The sequence below is a fragment of the Euprymna scolopes genome, chromosome 24 (assembly GCF_053919585.1).
Source record: "Euprymna scolopes isolate OS-2025 chromosome 24, ASM5391958v1, whole genome shotgun sequence".
Classification (NCBI taxonomy): Eukaryota; Metazoa; Mollusca; class Cephalopoda; order Sepiida; family Sepiolidae; genus Euprymna; species Euprymna scolopes.
Genome location: NC_136505.1, coordinates 71,568,568 through 71,590,449, shown reverse-complemented (window position 1 = coordinate 71,590,449; position 21,882 = coordinate 71,568,568). Strand labels below are relative to the sequence as shown.

The window sequence follows — 21,882 nt, the reverse complement described above, 5'->3', positions numbered from 1 at the left end:
CTCAAGACTTGTTTATTTCAATAGGGATCAGATGTGGGTCAGATCATTAAAGATGGAAAGAGAAAATCTTCGTTGAAGATGCATTAAAATTAACCAGCCAAGTTTAGAGGAGAGAGAATCAGAGAGATCTTGATTGTTTCTTGTCTATGAAGAGCAATCAATGGCAGTATCGTCTGCTTAAATGTCTACGAATGATCTTAAGAAACAATAGAAATAAGCAGTAGATATTACAGTAATGATACAAATTGTATTTTTATAATTAATAAAACTATAGCACCACTAATATCAGAATATAGAGCAAGGATTTCGTAAATGTCAAAGGTGTTTTTGCGATAAAAATTCTCGATAAATATTGATGGCCTACTGCTGATATGATAACACAAAATTATTTGCAAAAGTTATGTCAACATGCAAATACTGCTGGAAACCTGGGGAGAATAGTTGTCATTCAGAGGACTGAAATACGAGTTTATATTGTGAGAGAGAATCGCTTACTTGTTTAGACTATCTAAGTAAGCAAAGTACAATGGCATGAAGTAAATGCGTGATAGTATTTTACATGACGAAATAAAAATAACTTAGGGATGGGATGTATTGAGACACACGTATTGGGTAGATTGCCGGGGAATAAAATATGTGTCGGTAAAATAAATCCTAGTTATATGGTCGTATATCATAATAATAAAAAGTACTAGTGCCCCAAACAAAGGATATTTTTCACCGTTCAATTGTGTGTAAATTAAGAAAGAAAAAAAACCAGAAAATTATTGAATTCGCCAGAAATTTATTGAAAATATATTAATATGTTATTCTTGAATTCTCGAATTATATTCTATAAAATATGCGCATAATTGCAAACCCACTGGAATCTCGTTTTCATAATCAGAAAATAAACTATTAAAAGTAATAGGAAGCATATGGGTAGTTTGACATCATAGACACAACAATGCATATGGAAATTGCATCTTAGGAAACCACAAGAACTGAATCAGTTAGAATTTGAGAAATAACATGCTCTAATCTTTCGAACATTTGACAGTTGCACTATCATCAAGGGTTGCTAAAGTTAAAATTCCCAAATGGTCCTGAATGATGGATAGAACTAGGATGGCGATCTACATTAATGTTCCACTATGTATGCTCAGGGGAAGATTTGATGTTATAAAATTCAATAGCAGCTGACAGCCATTGTAATCGATGACTCATTAGTAAACAGCTCCTGAAAGAAGTCAAATCGTATACACAAATATTTGGGTGACCTGTCTGTGAGAAAAACTCTAGAGAGTACGTCATTTTCCAGTAATCAATGACAGCTTATTTAAATGGATAATCTAAATACATGAGATAAATTAAACAGTAGTATTGAAGCATATATGGATGACATAAAAATAGAAAGATACATAACGCAGCACACAGCTAGTTAAATCAACTCAGCAAAAGACATGGCAAAAGCAACCAGTACAGAGAGCAATAAAAAGATAAAACGGGAAATATCCTAAAAATTAGAAAATAGCAGATGTTTTCTTAGTGGACAAGGACATGATTACCCAATCAATGTATATAATGATTATCTAATTAATGAATGCAAGCAACATTGTTAAAATCATAGAAAAAGAAGCACGCCGAGGTCGTTTAGTATGCAATCAAGTGCATTTTAAACACCATGAAAAATGATTCGAGCACAATACGGTAGAAATACTGTAAAACGAAAATCAGATTTTTTTTTTCGGAAAATGAGGCAAACTCATCCAAACAAGGATATAATTGTTCATAAAACATAGATTTTTGTCGCCGTCAAAGCAGACTACTGTGTAAATATCAAGGACACGGAAAAGCGAGGAAAAGATACGAAACTTGCCAGATAATTAAATAAAATATATGAAGAATATGAAGATAACATTAATAATCGTGGAAGCACGCCCCGAAAAAGTATTTAAAAAGTATAAGAGCAAATTAATATGAGAGATGATTACCGAGAAAATACAATTGGCGTTAATAAAGACAACTAAAATCTTAATGAAAAAATATAAACTAAAATGCAAATCAATTACAAGGAAGTTGCACTAAGAATAATAGAAAGAAAATAACAGAAGAAAATAGCGACAAGAACCCATGATAACTGAAACCCAGCCAAAAATTAAAATACGTCTCATCCAATAAACGTAACTAATGCGGCTTTGGCTTACACATCACTGAATGATCCTAAAATCCGAAAAAAAAATGCAGAAATCAACAAGATAGAATCTAAACATATTTGCTTTGATTGTGCTGAGAACACTGCGGCTACTACGAGCGATGGATAAAGAGTAAGCCATTCACAATAGTAACCAAAATAGGTGGAGAGCGCTGCATATCTCTGGAAAAGTTTTTAATTTAGACTCCGAGACAGAGTTCATTGTAGTGAGAAATTACTGGCGATGGCGTATGTGAGTTTCTCTGTTTAGTAAATATTTATAACAATGATGATATCCAAAATTATAGTAATAATGCCGATAGCAATAATAATGCTAGTAATTATTATGATAATTCTTCATAGGCACTTTAATTAAAGTTGAAAAATAACACAATGTTCACTCTCAATATTCACTTGGCGTGCAGAATTATTCATTCCGTCCGCCAACAGCAGAGCCGACGTTCGCTTTTAATCTGAACAGCAGTGTTTTTTTCATTTTTTTTCTTTTTCACTGTCAAAAAATACCTTCGCTGTTAACAGTAATATTAGCAGTAATAGTTACTTCTTCTCTTCGCTGCTTACACTACAAAATAAGAGATAACTAAAATCGTCCAAAATATTTGAGGTCGTAGTGTCTTATCCCTCCATACATCCCAACATCACCATATTTTCTAGCTAATATTTGTGCAGCATCCAGCTCTTCTATGTATATAGCTCATATAAGTGTTTTGGATCTTCTTTCCTTGTTCACCCCATCTGATATTTTTATCAATCTATGATTGTGGCACGCCTATTAATTGCACGATCACGATTTGAAAAATCCAACCCATGTCACGTCTTTACAGACCTTGTATTCCTTAACCAGCTCAAAGGTAATATTCAACCGTCTCCTTATGATTATCTAATTGGCTGACGTAGTATGAAATCACCATGTTCCTATGCTAATCATACTACTATATCTGTAATAACTTTCCCTACAAGTTAATGCATTTCAATGCGCTGCTTAGTTGAGCCAAAATAATATGTTATCCATTGTGTTGAGGTCACCGCCAAAAAGCGTTGTATAACAATATATTTCTAATGTAAGCCCTGTTACGGGTGAGTTCTTATCTTCCAATACCATCAGTTTCCTTCAGTCCAAATAATAATTCCAAAAAGCTGAATAAGTTTTGCTGCATCCCCGGTCTCATACACAATATACTCAAGAAATAAGCTTTAACATTCCATAACTTTGTAATTGAACTATCTCTCAACTTTTTTGTCGGAATGCTTCACAAAGCCACACACGAACATGGTAACTGTTCAGAAAACTTTCAGACATGGATAATTATATTGGTGTTTCATCGTATCTAGCCAAGAGAACAACGCTCCAAAAATACCTTCAATACCAGTACACATATGCTGTCCATCAACCTTTCCTGCGCTTTACATTCAAGTTTAAATCGTTTAAAATGCTTCCTTACTTAAGACCCGCATATGACATCTAGGCCGATGTTGTCTATTCAATAGGTTCCTATGACTATAGTATCGTACTGACTTTAAGACAATGGGAGCATCATCTTAACCTAAGTTTTTCCGACAGTCTTATTTCTGTTGATTTCAATAGTGTTGTCAATCAACAGCGTTGTGTGTCATACTTGGAAGTAAGTTTTAATGAGGTCAAGCTAAGACCACTTAGCAATATTTGTTACCATTCACGTGACTTAGTAGTGCAAACGTCTACATGATAGTAAAGTTCGAAAATCTACATAACTGGACCTTATTTGCTTGATACCGCTGAATCAACGGAATTATGCTCTTTGAAATTTCTAACACTTATTCTTTAGGTTGGTCAAGCGAAACCTTCTGAAACATTCTGAAAATATACTGACTCAGGTGCGTGATCATATGCTTATTTTAACACTGTGAAACAAGTTCGTCTCAAGTCGTCGAATATTACAGTGTAGTCAGGTAAATTAATAAAGATGGCAACACAGGATACTACTTTCTCGTTGCGGATCCGAAATACTCCAATATTTCGTGTAATGTTGTATTTCAATGCCTATATTTTTAGTCTACAGCGGTTTATTAAGCACTACCAGAATATTTACGTTGTATAGTCGTTCTGTTTGTCAAAACCGCGAGAAATCAGCTGCAGCAGCATGGATGGGGCGTGCCTCCAAAAGTCACGATAGTCATCCTTGTCTTGAAGGATCGGCCACGATTCGCATCTATTCTTATCAAATAAGAATTCATAACAATTAACGCCGGACAGTACATGATATCAGTCTAAATGATAATCTCTGGAAATGCCTCATTTACATGATAGTTAAGGAGAAGGCTCGTGATGATTGGGATGGTGGTACATCTCCCTAACAGTATTGGCTATCATATACTAAATTGCTGTATACGTAGCAATATTCAATAGTATCCTACTATGTTACATTTGCACTTGGAGCAGACTAGACCAGTGTTAGTGCTTCGTTTTGTAGAAATAATGGTTTTTGTATTAGGTAAACGCACAACTGCAACACAATTATGGCTTTGATCTCAGGTGATTTTCAGCACCTTCGATCTCGTTATTAATTCCAACATAGTCAGATCCTCATTTTTTTATGTTTGTTGGAATACGAAAGAGATGGTTCATAGAAACCTATGAGAAAGCAAGTTTTGATTGGCAAGTCTTTTTTTCGGTTAAACTCACTGAACTCCGATTAACACGACACGTCGCTAAATGTTAAACTAAACGCCAGATCATCCAACACGCTAAACATTTTATTGGCTCAATATGAATATAAGAATTGGGAACCATTATATGCATTAATCTATATATCTATAAAAATGAACGTGTCTGTCTGTCTGTGTACATTCCCCTTTGCAATTTTTGTCTACAGACTCGAAATTTGATATACAGGGTACTGACATTTGGGAAAATCGAGGTGATTGGTTTTGGGCCAGAAATTTGGCTGTTAAGGGGTCAAAGTTCAACGATTTGACCTTTGAGAATTCTACCAACCTCCTCCGACAATTTTGGGTCTAAACGCTTGAGATTTTAGATATAGGTTCCTTGGAGATGAATCTAACTTAATAACTTTATGTGAGCCCAAAACAATAAATTTTAAGGGGTCAAAAAAGAAGGAAAGTTTAAAAAAATGACCGTTTTCTTTTTTTGCTTAGAATACACCTCCAAACACCCGGGCAACGTCGGGTCGAAATGCTAGTAAAACATAAAAAAGCATCTCACAAATGACTCATTTTCTATCGGTTCATTGTTCTCTTTAGCTACTGGTTAAATATTATTGTTTTGGTATTGATTATATTGATTGTAAAGCAAAATAATAACTCATACTTTTTTGAAAGCAGGTGACAGTGAAATGAAAGTGAATGGAGAAATGAGAGTGACAGTAAAACATAGCCAAGGAATATACAGGAACCGCTAGAGAGCCAGATACCCAGTAAACAATACATGAGAAACACTTTGTGCAAAAAAATAAAATAAATAAAACAGGTTGTGTAAACCAACGTGCGCGAAGGACAACTAGACTAATATCCGTATGTAATAGTACATTTGCTGAATGAAATAAAACTTTTGTGGAACAGAAGACATATGTTAAACAAAACATTTTACGAAAAAATATTGATATTTTAATATTGTCATCCTTGATAGACTATGCACACCTCCGAATGGGTGTCTGCACATCAAATTCTTGTGGTAGGAGGTACGCAATCTCGCACCATAAATCTCCTAAGTCGACATTGTTAAGAGAAGTGTATGTACATGACGACTGGAAACAAATACTGAGATAAGCGGAGAGCATATATAGTACTTAGAATACCCAAATGATCACCCATCGTATACTGACCAGGCTGAACGTTGCTAAACTTCAGTTATCTGACGAGAACCAGTGTGGCAACGCGATTATGCCGTATATAACTTTAGGAGACATAAGGAATTAATACAAATAATTGCTTCTTAAATAACTATTAGATTAAAAATAAAACATTAACTTTATTGTGTATGTAAATCTAATTAGAATAAGATTGTTAGTACTTGTTTTTTTTACGAGCAGAAAAATTTTGTAATAACGTTCTTCCAAAAGCAATATAATGCATTGTTTTGCTAGTGAAATGCTATAAAGTGTGTAAAAGAGAACAAGAAAAATACCTTACACACATCTATATATATATATATATATATATATATATATATATATATATATATATATATATATATATACATAAATTCTACAAGGAAAAACTATTTAGAATTTTCTTGCATCTGGAAAACTATGCATATATGCTGAACTTGCTATTCTGTTTTATCATGAATTAGGCGTAGGTAACGTATTTCTGTATATATTTGCGCACACACATATATATCTATATATGTATATTAATAGGTATACACACAAATATATGTGTGTATACATATTTTCAAACATAAATTCATACTTACCAAGAATTTGCCGACTTTTACTTTTAACTATTGATTATTACTCACCTATGAGTGTGTGCAAAAGCAAACACGAAAATGGTAAAATGTAAGACTCAGACTTTGTAAGTGTCATGTGCTTAGTTTTTCAGTTTTTATTCCGATTTCAATGTTTGTGTCTGACTTGAACAAGTCACTTGTTTATTTAAAAATACGAACGCGTTAAAACATTTTTACTTAATCTAAAATGAAAAAAAAGCATCAATAAAATAATTAATGCCTTGTTTTCCTTTCTTTATTTTCTTCTCACGAAAACGTCCTTACTCGATGGAGAAAACACTCAGATAATAATGCAAGTACAATTGGCAACCAGATTTTTATATGTCTTACAATGTGACGGTAAAATAAAATGTTAACAATAAATAGAAAAAATTGCAAAATGATAAAGCTAAACTCGGACTAATTTAAATTAAATCCGGCCTGAAAAAAACACTCCTAACAAAAACGATTAATGCGTAAAATGATGCAACTTTGCAAAAGGCTGCCTGTTATAACTACGATCTGCACCTCGCATTTTCTATCGAAATTCACATTTTACTTTTCTGAATGAATACATCTTCAAAATATATGAAATAGAATTATACCGGGGAAAAAAATAGGGAACTCCGCATTTAGAAGAAGAATTAAAATCTAATTGCCAGCTACATTGCGTAGACGCCTAGCTTTTTGGTAAGCATTCCTATGTAGTATTCTCATTATAGTTTAGTGCGTGAATGATTGTGTGTGAAATTGGACAAATAAAATTACAGTATTATATTATGTTAGGCTTAAATTGTTGTAGTCATCATCCGATGTCAGAGATCGGTAAAATTTTATATGATACATATTGAAGGGTTAGTTTTCTAAGCCTGTATTTCGAGAATATGCTAAAATTACTGAAGGACAGATTAGCTATGAACGGTTTTAATTTAAAAGCGATAATGGTCAATATAATTAGAAGAATAAAAAATGTCCATATCATATTTCAGCAAGAAAAATTTTAGACAATTGCTCTGAAGCAATATTATGATTAAATTAAAAAAAAACGTATCAGTCTTTCAATTCAAAATAAAAACAACGATGGACCAATTTTTCCTTAGTTAATTTCAAGGAAGATAATATGCTTAATGAATGAGTTTCTATGAAGATAAAAAAAATGAAAAAAAGGAAAACGTTAAAGCCACTCCCGGCAAACTTTCTATTAGTATTAGCTCCTGACAGCATATCAAACAAATATTATTTTCAAACAAATAAATTTCTCTACGGTTGTTCAAATATTGTGTGTTTCTCTACAGTTGTGAAAATTCACACTGTTATATTAGTATACATTAATTTCAATAAAAATCCAAAATTCGCAATCCCCACATTCAAGATGCGACAGATCTCATTCTGTAGTATTGCTAGTATAAATAGTTACTTTACATATATGTAAATGAAACAGCGATATATTCTTAAAACTTACTGCAAAAAAAAAAAAACAATGTTTGTTTTCAGTAAAAGCAAAAAAAAATAAAATAAATTTGTAAAAAAATAACTAAAACTAAATTAAAACTCGAACAAAAGTATTATATGCTTGGAAGCAATGCCATTCCCAAGTAGTAAAGCAAATCCCTTTCACTGTGTTGCAAACATTTATGTAGATACACGTAATCAACTAGAATTAATATGCATATATTTCATTTATTAGATTTACCGAACTGTTTGAAAACCAACAATTTGTGGGATTTTTTCTTTGGAAAAAGACATAAATTAGTAATAATTCACGTTAAAGAAAGCCACTAGCAAAAGCTGTATTTTGAAAAGTATGCGGCAAGCTGTTCATTAATTGCGATATAACACGCGATACTGGACTGTGAAAATAAATACGGAATAACTAGACAAAGAGGCGGATTTATTATGTTCAATACCATGTTCTGATACAGGAAGGCGTTTCAAATTCAGTTACTTCATGACAACATGAATGACACTTTTCTCCATTTTCACTGAGACATTGATGCTTACTCATTAAAAAATCTGAAAAAGGTAGAGAAGCATAATAGAATATAAATAAACTGGCAAAAAATATTTGTGTTCGCTATACTTAAAACTATTAATTATAGCCGTCGTAATATATGCATGAAATGGCAATATAGTTGGTATTCCACTCACAAATGAGCAAGTATTAAACATATTTATATACAAATTTTAATTCTTATATAATTATTAGCGAAAACGAAGATGTTCAATTTATTGTTAGGTTGCAAAGCAAAATAATGTAAATAATGTCATTGTGTATAAATTTTCGTACGGGGCAAAAAAATAATATGGTACTGTATGTAGCCCACCGCGTAAAGATAAAATCTGGCACACATACACAGATACACCTGCGCATATATATATATATATATATATATATATATATATATATATATATATATATATATATATATATACATATATATACATATATATATATGCATATACATTTTTATTAATTATTTGAGGGTAAACAGTTACATGTGGTCGCTACAAATAACCATCTGTTTCAGTGGCGACCCGAAGCCCCTCGAAGCTACAAAGACCACGCTGTCTTTGTGACATCTAGGGGTTCCGAGTCGCCTGACGAAGTCTCATTGACTGAAACAGATTGCTATTTGTAGCGACCATATGTAACTGTTTACCCTCAAATAATTATAAACAAATATATGCTCTTTTTTATTGAGCACTATCTAACACCCTCGCTGTCTTCATTAGTCCCGAGTTTTGAACATATATATGTATATATACATATACATATATATATATATATATATATATATATATATATATATATATAGAGAGAGAGAGAGAGAGAGAGAGAGAGAGAGATGAATTAATAATTTAAAATGATCTTCTATTAGTCATTATTGTAGTCTATACTATAAACTTAAAGAAGCTGGATATTGAACTAGATTGTAGTAGATACATGTATGCACATATGCAGCTAACAATGTTTGTGTAAATTAAAATAGCCAAGCACTAATCCATATGATAGGAAATAGAAATAGTATTATAACTTTAACATACCAGGATAAGGAAAAATAAATATATATGATAGAGCAATACGAATAAAAAATGTCCTTAATTAAAAAGTAAATTTAATTAAGATTATTTATTATCAATTTCATACACATTACTTTGAGAGAATATTTTCAATACATATACACTCACACGCACACACTCACTCACACACACACCCGCACACATATATATATATATATATATATATATATATATATATATATATATATATATATATATATATACTATTATAATTATTATAAAATATAATGCTGCAATAAGCATATTTAAAACGTATAAAACTCTTTGTAAATATAAACCTATATGAGAATTTTATGTTTACTTAATATTGAACATATTAATATTTGAATTTTAGTTTGTAAACTTAATGAATTGCCTAATATTTTTACGAATTTGCGAATTTAATTTTTCAAAAATATTATGTTAAAGTTTCATTGCGTTTAAAATAATATTATTTCTAAATATTTGAAATATTAAAATTATTAATTTTACTATTTTGATTTTATTTTATTCTATCTTGTTTCAAAATTTTGCTTTTTCTCTATGTTCCTTTTGTATATTTCTATGTATCACTGTCATTTTCGCCCTTTGTTATATTGTTGATATTATATTTTACTAATGGATATCCTTTATTTATCTAATATTTATCTCACTTCATTTCCCTATTGTGTTTACATTATATTTTCTGTTAAACAGCTGTTTTTATTATTTTTTTGTTTGTCTACAAGAAATACCATTAAAAAATGTATTCATATATGGCTTTCCTCTGAACCTTTAGGGCATTTTTCATAACTCATAAACATAATCTACAGAACACAAAAAATTAAAAAAATATTTTTCATTCTATATAAATTTTAAAATGTATTAACATGACTTAATTGTTCTCTGATGTATAACGAGTGTATATTTCCTGTATGTATATGTTCAAAATATTAGCTTTCTTTATTTTAAGGTGTTGATGCCGATTCTCCCCATGTGCAAAGAACCCCTGCAGAATAATGACAGGAACAGCTAGGGCGGTTTTATCTTTAGACACAGCGCCAGTGTAATTTACCTCTAGACATTTACTAAAATATGCGTGGAAAATATTAATGCATGTTCATCAAATATTGAAATACTCCCCTTTATTCCTTGCATGCAATATTTGTCTGAAATAACTGTTCTGTGATAAGAATAAAATCAGGCTCTTCTAACATTTAATATGGCATATTGGAAGTAAAAAACTGTAATACAAGATAAAAATAATATTGGTTTTCAGTCGCCGGATTTTCTTTACTCATACTTTTCCCGAGAACAATGTATTTGCTTACCCCACATACAATATGGTGCAATCGCTGACCGAATAATCTAGTGAAGTACTGAACAATTCTCAACCATGCGCCTCTTGTTGAGTGAAAAATCTATTGTTTGTCTAAGTTTTAACGGAATATCCAGAGATCCTGTTTTGTGAGGAGAGATTTTATAATCAAACGCCAGTGCTTCTCATCTCGCGACATGCACATCGTGTACTGGAGAATTATGTTAAGAGAGAGCATATTTTTGCTGGTTCTTCCCGCATCCTTATTTTCATAACTTCTCTTAATATACTCAAAAGGTAAACATTATAAGCCCATGTTATTGCAGTGCACTTTGCCAGGAAATCTGGCATCAATACTCACCCCGATCCAAGAAGACTGTGTTACTTTCCTGGCAAGTAGATGGCTGCATTCTCGCTTTCCTTGAAATTTGTGAATCTATGTGCTTCTACTATATAGACTGAGATTTGATCGCTCGATCTTTGTGTTTATACCTGTTTAATCGTTTATTTAACTTTTGCTCATTTTCTTGGCATATCCCCAAAATTGTTCCAGAGCATCCGATACACTCTCGCTTCTAAAAACATATCAGCAATGTGGGCATATTTTTCAAGCAGGTACCTCATTCAGTCATCCTTTCCTTTTGAACAGGACTTTAATTCATTTTTGTTGAATAATTTGAAACAATGAATTGTAAGATCGAAATTGGTACTAGAACCATTTATTTATTTGGTTGATTTAATTTGGAATGGTTTGTTTTATCGGGGTTCCGTTTATTAATATATCAACCTTGTATATAATATGTTCTAAATCCGGTTTATCTGGTCCGTTATCCATTTTAGTAAGAACTTTGAATCCTGAAGAATTTTATTAAACAGAAACCGCATTGCAATCCAGAATGTGTGCTGTTCAAAGTTACTGATATTTCTATTGATTTCAACGAAATATATCTTCCTAGACAGAGGCCGACTTTACGACTGTCGGCAAGCAGTGCAACAACTTATGATCTGATCGATCTATTAACTCTATTGTGCTCTGACGGAGACTTCGTATCCAGCGGTTTTGCCGAATGATTAACAAAATCCTAAACAGATGTTTGTCCTTTATTCAAATTATCATCAATACACCATATGTGATTACGTCAGCATCCATTGCACACATTGTGACTGTGGCCGGTTACCATATGAGTTTTCTAAAACGCTAAAATAAATGTGCTAGATATATCAGGATGCTGCCAAATTTATCCAGGAAATTCATGCTAGTAAAGCAAACCCCTATGAAAGCATTTCAAAAATAATACTTAAAATGAATGTAACTAGAACTAGCTTCGAAACGGGGATTTTTTCTATTAAATGAACATGCTTTTCATCACCTTGAAAATATCCTTCAGTCTAGTTAATAGTATCAAATACTGGAAATCAATCCAGTGCATGTGCGTACACATTAATTAGTTTCCTTTGCGATCCAAGTAAGTCGCTTAAATTGTAAAAACACGATGTCATTAATCAGCGCAGTGTAAGGAAAATATTTTTCATTCGCCAAGATAAAAAAACGTGTTTTTACTGTAACACTGCACATACAATACATAGGGTAATAGTCCTTCATATATCTAAGACATTGTTAATTTTAGATAAAAGTCTACATCCTAACCTAGTTATCTATGAAATATCTTGAACTGCCCTTTATAAATATAAATTCTTTTTATTATGATAGATTAATACAAGTAGTTGCATAAGCACTTAATACCATAAATTATATAACTCAGAAAGGAACCCACCACTCGTTGTATATTCATAAATATTCGCCTGAAAATATTCAAACACCGTGCGGAGACAGTTATCAAGATCACATAATACATAATATGAAAATAGTAAGAAAGAGTATAATGATCAAAGTCTTTCTGATTCTCTATCTTCCGATCATGATCACCTGGTGAATTGGGAAAAAATTTGTCGGTCAATTTTCATATGTCTAAAGCAATGACACGGCTACTTTAACCATCAACGTTCATCTCCTCACTTTTGCTCCAAATGATATGAAGAAGATTAATGTTTTAATAAGCTTCTAGAACTGACTTTCCCGTTAAAGTTTAAATAGCTATCATAGTGACGCATTTGATGCAATTGCATCAAATGCGTCCCTATGATAGCTGGAAATATGGGTGAATTATATTAACGCTCCTAAAATCTATGTCACATCTGATGTAAACCCCTCCCTGAAATATGACATAGTATAAATGATGGAATCTCTCAGGGATCCACCCGGGGCACAACTCTTTTCCTGTGCTACATTAATGGTCTTACAAACCACATCCTTACATTAATCGTAGACATTTATGCTGATAAAACTACCATCTATTGTAGCGCATCAAAGACCGTAAACGACCAAGTTCTTTCTGATTCTCTCTCCTCTGATCTTGAGCATGTGGTACAAGGAGAAAACCCCGTTGGTTTGTTACTTTTAATTCATCTAAATACATCATCAACGTTCTGACCTCTATCTGGCATTAATTGAAATAAATGGCTCTCATCTTGGGGAGGCTCCATGATTTGACAACCTTCCGGGGTTGACCTTTACTCGTGATCTGAAATGGAACGCATATATTAAACCCGTACCAAGGTCAGTCCAGTAGATATTTCATGGCTGATGCAGTGCTCTAGCTATATAGGAGTTAGTACGTACAAAGTTGGGTACTGTTGCCACATCAGGGCAGAACCTGCTAGAAAGGACTTATCCTGCCTTGATAATGTTCAAAATAGACTTCGTAGCCCAGTAAGGAATCACTTTTTCTCTTCTCTGCAACCTGTTTCTCACAGAAGAAATGTTGCGAGTCCATCTCTGCTTTATCGTAATTTTATGGCAAGTGCTCTTCTGAGCGTCACTCTTTGGCCCCCTCTCACCAAACTTTAACGAGAAACACTCGTCTAGCTGACAACATTATCAATAATTTCCCCCACTTCTTATACTGTGCCTAAACCTAAACGTAGATCCATGAACAACGTTTCTTTCTTAGAAATGCATGTCTGTGGAACTGTCTTCCTTTTGCCTGTTTTCCAGCTGATTACAATGTATTTGTCTTCAAGCCCAACGAAAACAAGTTCTTGATTAGACGTCCCACTTAAGTTAACAAATGTACCGAATTTCCATGACCAACATTAGTATATTGTCCAATTGACTACTGTACACTCTTTAACTCTTACCTTATTGTGGCCTCTGGGCCTCTATAAGTGGTGATGTCTATGTAAAAAAAAAAGGTTGCGTACTATTGTCAGATCTGATGCTTCTTGGAGAAAAAATAATACTTTGCAATTGATTAAAGGGATGCCATATTCTGTTTTTACAATAACTTTTTCTATGTCGTAATCTTCATGGTAGAGCTCGATTATGTCTCAATAATTATTTCCCTTCTCCAAAACATCCATAACTAAAATCTCATGAGCTAAAAACAAGGATAATGATTTCTATTTCTCCCTATGTATACTTAAAATTAAACAGGATACAAGATTTCTTCCAAGCCTGCTATGACATGTAAATAACTTAAAGAATGATCAGATTCTGGTAAATTCTAACAATCCTAACAAAGCATCACAGTTCTGTATCACTGTCAACCTTATAAACGCATTAATATTTATCCTTGCCTGGCTATCGGGTCTTTATTATAAACTATTGTTGCATAAAGTTTATATATTGAATTGGGTTATAATATTGTTATTCTCAATAAAAATAAATATACATTAACGACAGAAAAATAAGTTTTATATTCACTACACATCTCAGTGTGGCTTACATAATTGAACCACCGAGGAAGGGATGTGCTCCAAAAATCTTAACCGTGACAGTCATATTAAAATGTGGAAGAAATTAAACCTGTAATTTTATTAGGAATATAGTAAGTCTCAGAAAGTGTTCTTTCTGTCAAGAAAGACCACTCGCAATTGCATGATTTTCTTGGGGGTACAAAACTTTATTAAGGCAATCATGAAGGGAAGACGTATTGCTTCGGAATTCATTTTATATTAAAAACAAATACCGAGGATAAAAGGAAAATGGATAGCGACTAAAAAATAAAACTAGGGAAATAGAGGAGAAAAATCAAAACGAGTCAATTGACTCTTTCTCTGTATTGAGTCGAGCTCACTCCGTATATCATCTAAAAGTCTTGGAGACTGTTCACGTTCGCCTTATGAAGCCTTCCCTTTGTAAGCAAAATGACTACTTGTTGAGTTTGAACGTGATCAGCCTCTAACATTCACCCTATACGATTGCTATTGCTCCAGTCCCTTTTTTAGATTTTATCATTAAGGAAAACAAATTACTAAAAAAATAAATCCCTCGATTGCAATTTTGATGAGTGAGGGCGAAACATGTCAATATACTCGTTTTGCTTTTTTTTCTTCTCTATTTCCTTAGTTTTATTTTTTAGTCGCTATCCATTTTCCTTGTCTTTTTTGTTTAATATAAAATGAATTCCGAAGGAATACGTCTTCCCGTCATGATTGCCTTTATATATATAATTTTTCAACCCACAAAAAAGAATGGTTTTATGAAGTTTTTATTTGATGATATTCTTTTATAAGAAAAATTAAAAGCAACTCCTCAGGCTTAAGAAGCAAATATGTCTGAACGAAAAAATAACATTGAAACTGAAGTAAAAACAACGCCTACGGCCAACCATAATGATAATAGTTGAGGGTTGCCATAGTTGACTTGGAATGACCATCTTCCAGTATTGATTGTCTTTTAGTTTTGTGATGTTTTCGCTTTTTTATCAATAAATTTAGTCAAATTGTTTTGGGTTTTTTTTTAAGTTTATATTTTACTATGATATCTCAGTGTTATACTTTTAGATTTTAATTAATTTTCTTATTATCTGACGTATTTAGAATTTTACGCAAAAAACAGATTGAAGCAGCTCACAAGAGATAATATTAGCATAGACCCATGTCAAAACAATGTTTAAAAAAAAGTTGAAAAATGTATGCACACACAAACAGACAAGACACACAGACACATACCCCCATATATATATATATATATATATATATAGAGAGAGAGAGAGAGAGAGAGAGAGATAGAGAGAGAGAGAGAGAGAGGACGTCCGCCTGCCATAATGAGCCGGTCGTAAAATATGCTTCTGCACCGATTTTCCCCGGCTAAAACGCAAATATAAAGTTGCGCGGAGGTTCGAATACGATAATATATATATATATATATATATATATATATATATATATATATATATATATATATATATATATATATATATATATATATATATATAAAGATATATGTCGGTAGACAATAACTGACAGAGGAGTTTGATAGGCTATATTTTTAACCAAATATATATATGCACATACATGAATATATATATATGTATATATATATATATATATATATATATATATATATAGTTTTATATTTACTATACACTTTTACGCAAACATTAAGCAAGTATAAACCATGTAGAATATCTGCATGACTATAGTTACACGTAATAGTTTAATAAAGATAACTATGACCGAAATAAAAATCTAATAGGGAATTAATTAAAAAAAAGGTTTTAAAATATGCAAATTTGCTATATTCAATTCCATAATAAAACTTTTTAAAAATAAACAACACAAAGGGTTTTTAATATGAATATCGAAACACACAAAAACAAATAATCAAATAATATATACATACATATATATATATATATATATATATATATATATATATATATATATATATATATAGTACCCCAAAATAGTAATGGGCACTTGTTATTTTTTCAAAAACCGCAAATTAGAACTAAATTGAATGTAATCTAATAGGGAATTATTTTTTTTTTTTTAAATGTTTAAAAATATGCAAATTTGCTATATCTTTTACAGGGGAATTCAATTCCATGATAAAACAGTTTTAAAATAAACAACACAAAGGGTTTTTAATATGAATATCGAAACACACAAAAAACAAATCATATATATATATATATATATAGTACAACAAAATAGTAGTGGGCACTTGTTATTTTCTCAAAAACCGCAAATTTGAACTAAATTGAATGTAACTGTTAAAATAACCGATAACTCATTTTATTTGCTTATTATTCCTCTATAATTTTGTACGTTTATATTAGACTTTTAATTGAAATATCCTACTGTTTACGTCAATTTATCACAAAAAACTTCAAATCGAGAATAGAATATTGTTATTATATGTAAGTTTAGGACATTAATGCAACACAAATACAACTGTACCACAATTAATTAGTTAATATTTGACAGCCTCAAATTTTAGATAGTTCTCCTGAATTAGTCTGCGGCAATACCCAAGTTAGAGAGCATCCCATTTCTCTTTAATTTTTGTCCAAAGTTCTTCCAGATTTAAATTTTTTATCATTGCATAGCTCTTGCTTTATGTAATGCCATATTTTTTTGATAGCATTAATGTTTGGAGACTGTGAAGACCAATCCAAACGAATATCATGCTCTTCAAAGAACCTCTTAACGTTGCCAGTTGTGCGAATGGGAGCATTATCCTGCATTAAGATGAGATTATCATCCAAATTCCGGCCAATGTAGGGTAGAAAACTCGCAGTCAAAATATTATTGTCGTTCGTCGAATTAATTCGACCTTGCAAGCGACCTGTTCACCCTGGACTGTTGGCAGTCATAACGCCCCACCCCAAAACTTAACCTTCACCACGTTGCAGCGTTGAAATTGTGCACCTAGGATTAAATTAATCGTTATTCCTTCGATGGACGTACTGCCTACAATCACTGGCTAGCCTTATTGAACTTGGTTTACTTGCTAAAAGATCACTTCCCACCAATATGAAGAGTCATGATCTTCATTGCATCTGACGAATTCCAGGCGATGCTTTCTGTTCTTCACAGACATCATTGGCTTGCGTCTTGGAACACAATCTCACAAATTAAATTCCTTCGATCCATTCTTAACTGTAGACAGCGAGCGCTTTATAATAAATGTACACTGTTGTTAGATTTGAAGAGCTGTTTCAAATCTGTTTCTGAGGCTGCCTATTTTGATAGCATTGTCGTCTGTGTAAGAAGTAACTCCTGAACGACAAAATCACGAACACTGTCGGGGTTTTGGTGCTTTTGCAGTTATTCCTTGCGTTTTCTCATCACATTTCAATTTGCCGCCGATTACCCGAGGGAATGAACGAGAAAGATTGAAATTAATGCGCTTTTGACGATCACTAAGAGAGACTCGAGAGATATGGGCACAATCTTACGTTGTATAACCCAGAAACAACAACAATTCCGATTAGAGACGCTAAAAGGTAGATATTTCACGATTAGAGATGGAAATTTTAAGCTGATTTTAAGCTCATTTGTTGATGCGGAGTTTCTTTTTGCCTTCTTGGTTTAAGGCTATTTTTTTATTGACGTGAACACTAGGATAGTTCAATTAAAAATAAAATATGACCAGGTAAAATTATAGAGGAATAAAAAGGCGAATCAAGTATAGGCTATTTAAGCAGTTATATTCATTTAACATAAATTTGCGGAGTTTGAAAAAAATGACAAGTGTGAACTTTGTTTTTGATGGAACTCATATGTATGCTTAGAAGTCACTTCACCGGTGCAAGGTTGGGGGTAAGAACTTACAAAAGTAGATGTGTGCATGTATGTGTATGTGTATCTGCGTGAAAATATATGATCGATACATTCTTGCGCTACTAGTCACATAACAGTGTAAAAAAGAGGAAATGGTGAGCATACATCAATGATGGTTTATAACCAGTAAATTATTTGGATGAGTAATGTTTACAAAAATATGGTGGTAAGTTAAAATGCAAAATTTTCATTTTGAAATTGCTGATATATTTCTATAACTTTTGCTCATGCGCAAAATCATTCATAGCGTGAAGTGGTTTTATTTTAAATATTTCTTGCCTAAATGTTCTGATTTCTAGCTAATGACACCTGAGCCATGTCTTTATTCTTTCGAAATGGCAAGTATATGTTAGGTGCAATGAAATATTCAACAGAGAATTGTCTCTGTAATAATAAATACGGAATCTAAACATATTAAAGTATATTAAAACGTATTTTCTGACCGGTAGACGCCAGGCGTCCCAGCCAGTTAATAATAAAACAAATAGACACATATGTTAATAACTAGTCGGTTGCTCCTTATTTTACGTAACGTTACGTTCTTCAAATGTGGGAAATTCATCTTTTTTTGTCGAAAACAATTTTAATTTACATAAAGGTATGCTGGCTTTATTTCGCTCCCACTATTCCCTGTCTCTCTGGCTCTCTCTCTCTTTCTGTCTCTCTCTCTTTCTCTTTCTCTCCCTCTATTTCGTATATATATATATATATATATATATATATATATATATATATATATATATATATATATATATATATATATATATATATATATACCGGAGACATGCTGCTTTTTGAACGATACACATTTTTGCAAAGTATATAAATAAAAAAAAACACACTCCCATATAAGTATAAACGAGGATAAAAAAGTATTAACTAGTTATTGTACTAATATAAATGATAAAACCTGGCTAACTCTCTAAACTTCATTCGACAAATGCGGAGAGGCTCTTACGTGTTGACTGTTGCACGTTGCAGTCGTATACAACACGTTTGAAGAAGAAAAAGAAGAGTAAATAAGGAAAGAAGGGTCCTCAACAGCTTTCCAAAATTTAGCGATGGCTTTAAAAAGTCATATCGCTCTTCAACTACCACCACCGCTACTATCACAACTACTAAGCGTACTAATATAAATAAGACTGCTACCAACGTAGTTCCCATGGATGTAGAAAGTAAATTACAAGCACCGACTGTCTAGGAGCAACATCAGCGCATCTAACGCGTCAACTACACGAACGCGCACAGCTGAGGAGTTTACTGCCACCCCTGCTCTTTAAAATAAGATCGTTGCAGTAGGAGTAACAACAGTACTAGAGCCTTTCGTATGGATGCTAGCATTAGTATTATTAGTAAATAATAGTAATATTAATACAATAATTATAACGTCAGATATAGACGATATAACAATATATTTGTATAGATGTTTAGAAGTGAGAATTTACTTTCCTAAACTCAGTGTCAGTTGTCACTAGAATATCAGCGGCTATAATTACTACTATTATAAATACTACCACTCCTATCTTACTACTATTATTACTACTACTACTGTGGCAATAAATAGTGGTAGTAGTATTGCGAGAGATTCGCGATTTGTTTTTAGTTTCATTTGGCTGTTTCGCTTTTACCTTGTAGCGATGGAATGGCTATATCCACGAACGGGACGTACACTCATCATCCAGATTCTGGTCCTACTCCATTGTGTTTTTACTTGTGGAGCCCTCGTACGGAAGGTGATCGCTACAAATGAGGATGGCTTGGTAAGTAAAAAGTGACAAAAGTTTGTTTTTTTCCAGAGGGGTGAAGGGTTAGCTTTTTCCCCTCACAGGAAAAAAAAGAAAACAAATAGAGGAGAAAAATAAAATAAAAACATGAAAAGAAAAAGTGCATGTTTTCTCACACATATACACCCACATTCTCACACACGTATATATATATATATATATATATATATATATATATATATATATATATATATATGTTTATACACACACACACACATATATATATATATATATATATATATATATATATATACGTATGAATATATATAAAATACGAATAAATATCTGATAGTGTTCTTACTTATCTAAATGAAAGTTTTAAATACAAGTACTCGTAAAAAAGAGAAGGTAAAGGGTGCGTTATGCGCGCTTTAGTAAGCACATCTAAGTTATTTTTACCCAGAAATATATTTACTCACACTTCTATCTATCTATCTATCTATCTATCTATCTATCTATCTATCTGTATATATATATATATATATGAATATATACATATATATATATATATATATATATATGAGTGTGTGTGTGTGTATTTGTGTAATTTGAGAATATGTGTGTCCTCATATGTGTACGTATTTTTTTAAAAAAGGGGATTACTTTACAGTACACATACTATGTATACTAATCATGACATTGATATGTTTCCGAGAGTATAGGGCTCTATATAAACATCGTAATAAGAAAATATGATCATCTGTTATTTGTTGGCGTAATTGGAAGTAGTCTATATTGGGTTGGTGCTCTTCCCTCACACTCAATATAAATATTTAAACCAGTATAATCCCATATCAACTTCAATAATATATTGGCACAGAGTAAACTGAATAAGGAGCACGTCGAGTGTGACAAAGTTTAAAACCTTATAAACAGCGAAACAGAACTGAATTTGAAAATTCTTCTTGCGCTACCTCTCACTATTTTACTTTATATATATATATATATATATATATATATATATATTGTGTGTGTGCGTATGTTTCTTTCTGTCTGTCACAATAATAATATACGTACACATGTATATGTACATAAACATGTATATGCACGTGCCTAGGAATTGTTTTTATTAAATATAATTTGTTTTAAAAATATAATATATATATATATATATTTATATACAGAGAGAGAGAGAGAGAGAGAGAGAGAGAGAGAGAGAGAGAGAGAGAGAGATAGGTTGGTAGATAGATATAGATATATAATCCCGCATGTAAATATATGAATGCATGTGTATATCTATTTTAAATATATAATATCATATACACATTTTTAATTTTTATTGATATGTAAACATGTAGAAAAGATGTAATGCATGATTATTGTATGCTTATGTACGAGGCAACGTTTGCAAAAAAAAAATTGCGAACAAAGTGGAGGTGAAATGATTTTAGGATTGAATAAAAATAATTGGAATCTGTGGAAAATCAGAAATATATATATTTAATATCTAAATAATGAGGACTTAAATAACAACTAATATATATAT

The 21,882-nt window shown here is 31.9% G+C and overlaps 1 protein-coding gene across 2 annotated transcripts in view; it reads left to right on the top strand.

Moving 5' to 3' along the window:
* Positions 1-21,882, top strand: part of LOC145246763 (matrix metalloproteinase-14-like) — an 819,041-nt gene that overhangs the window by 86,432 nt on the left and 710,727 nt on the right. The window contains exon 2 of one of the 2 annotated variants that reach the window (XM_080108536.1): positions 20,248-20,372. In XM_080108536.1, coding sequence (XP_079964662.1) covers positions 20,250-20,372 — 123 coding nt within the window. In that variant the 5' untranslated portion in view covers positions 20,248-20,249. Of the gene's footprint in view, positions 1-19,919; positions 20,373-21,882 lie in introns of those variants that run through there. The other variant, XM_080108535.1, reaches the window with a different exon arrangement.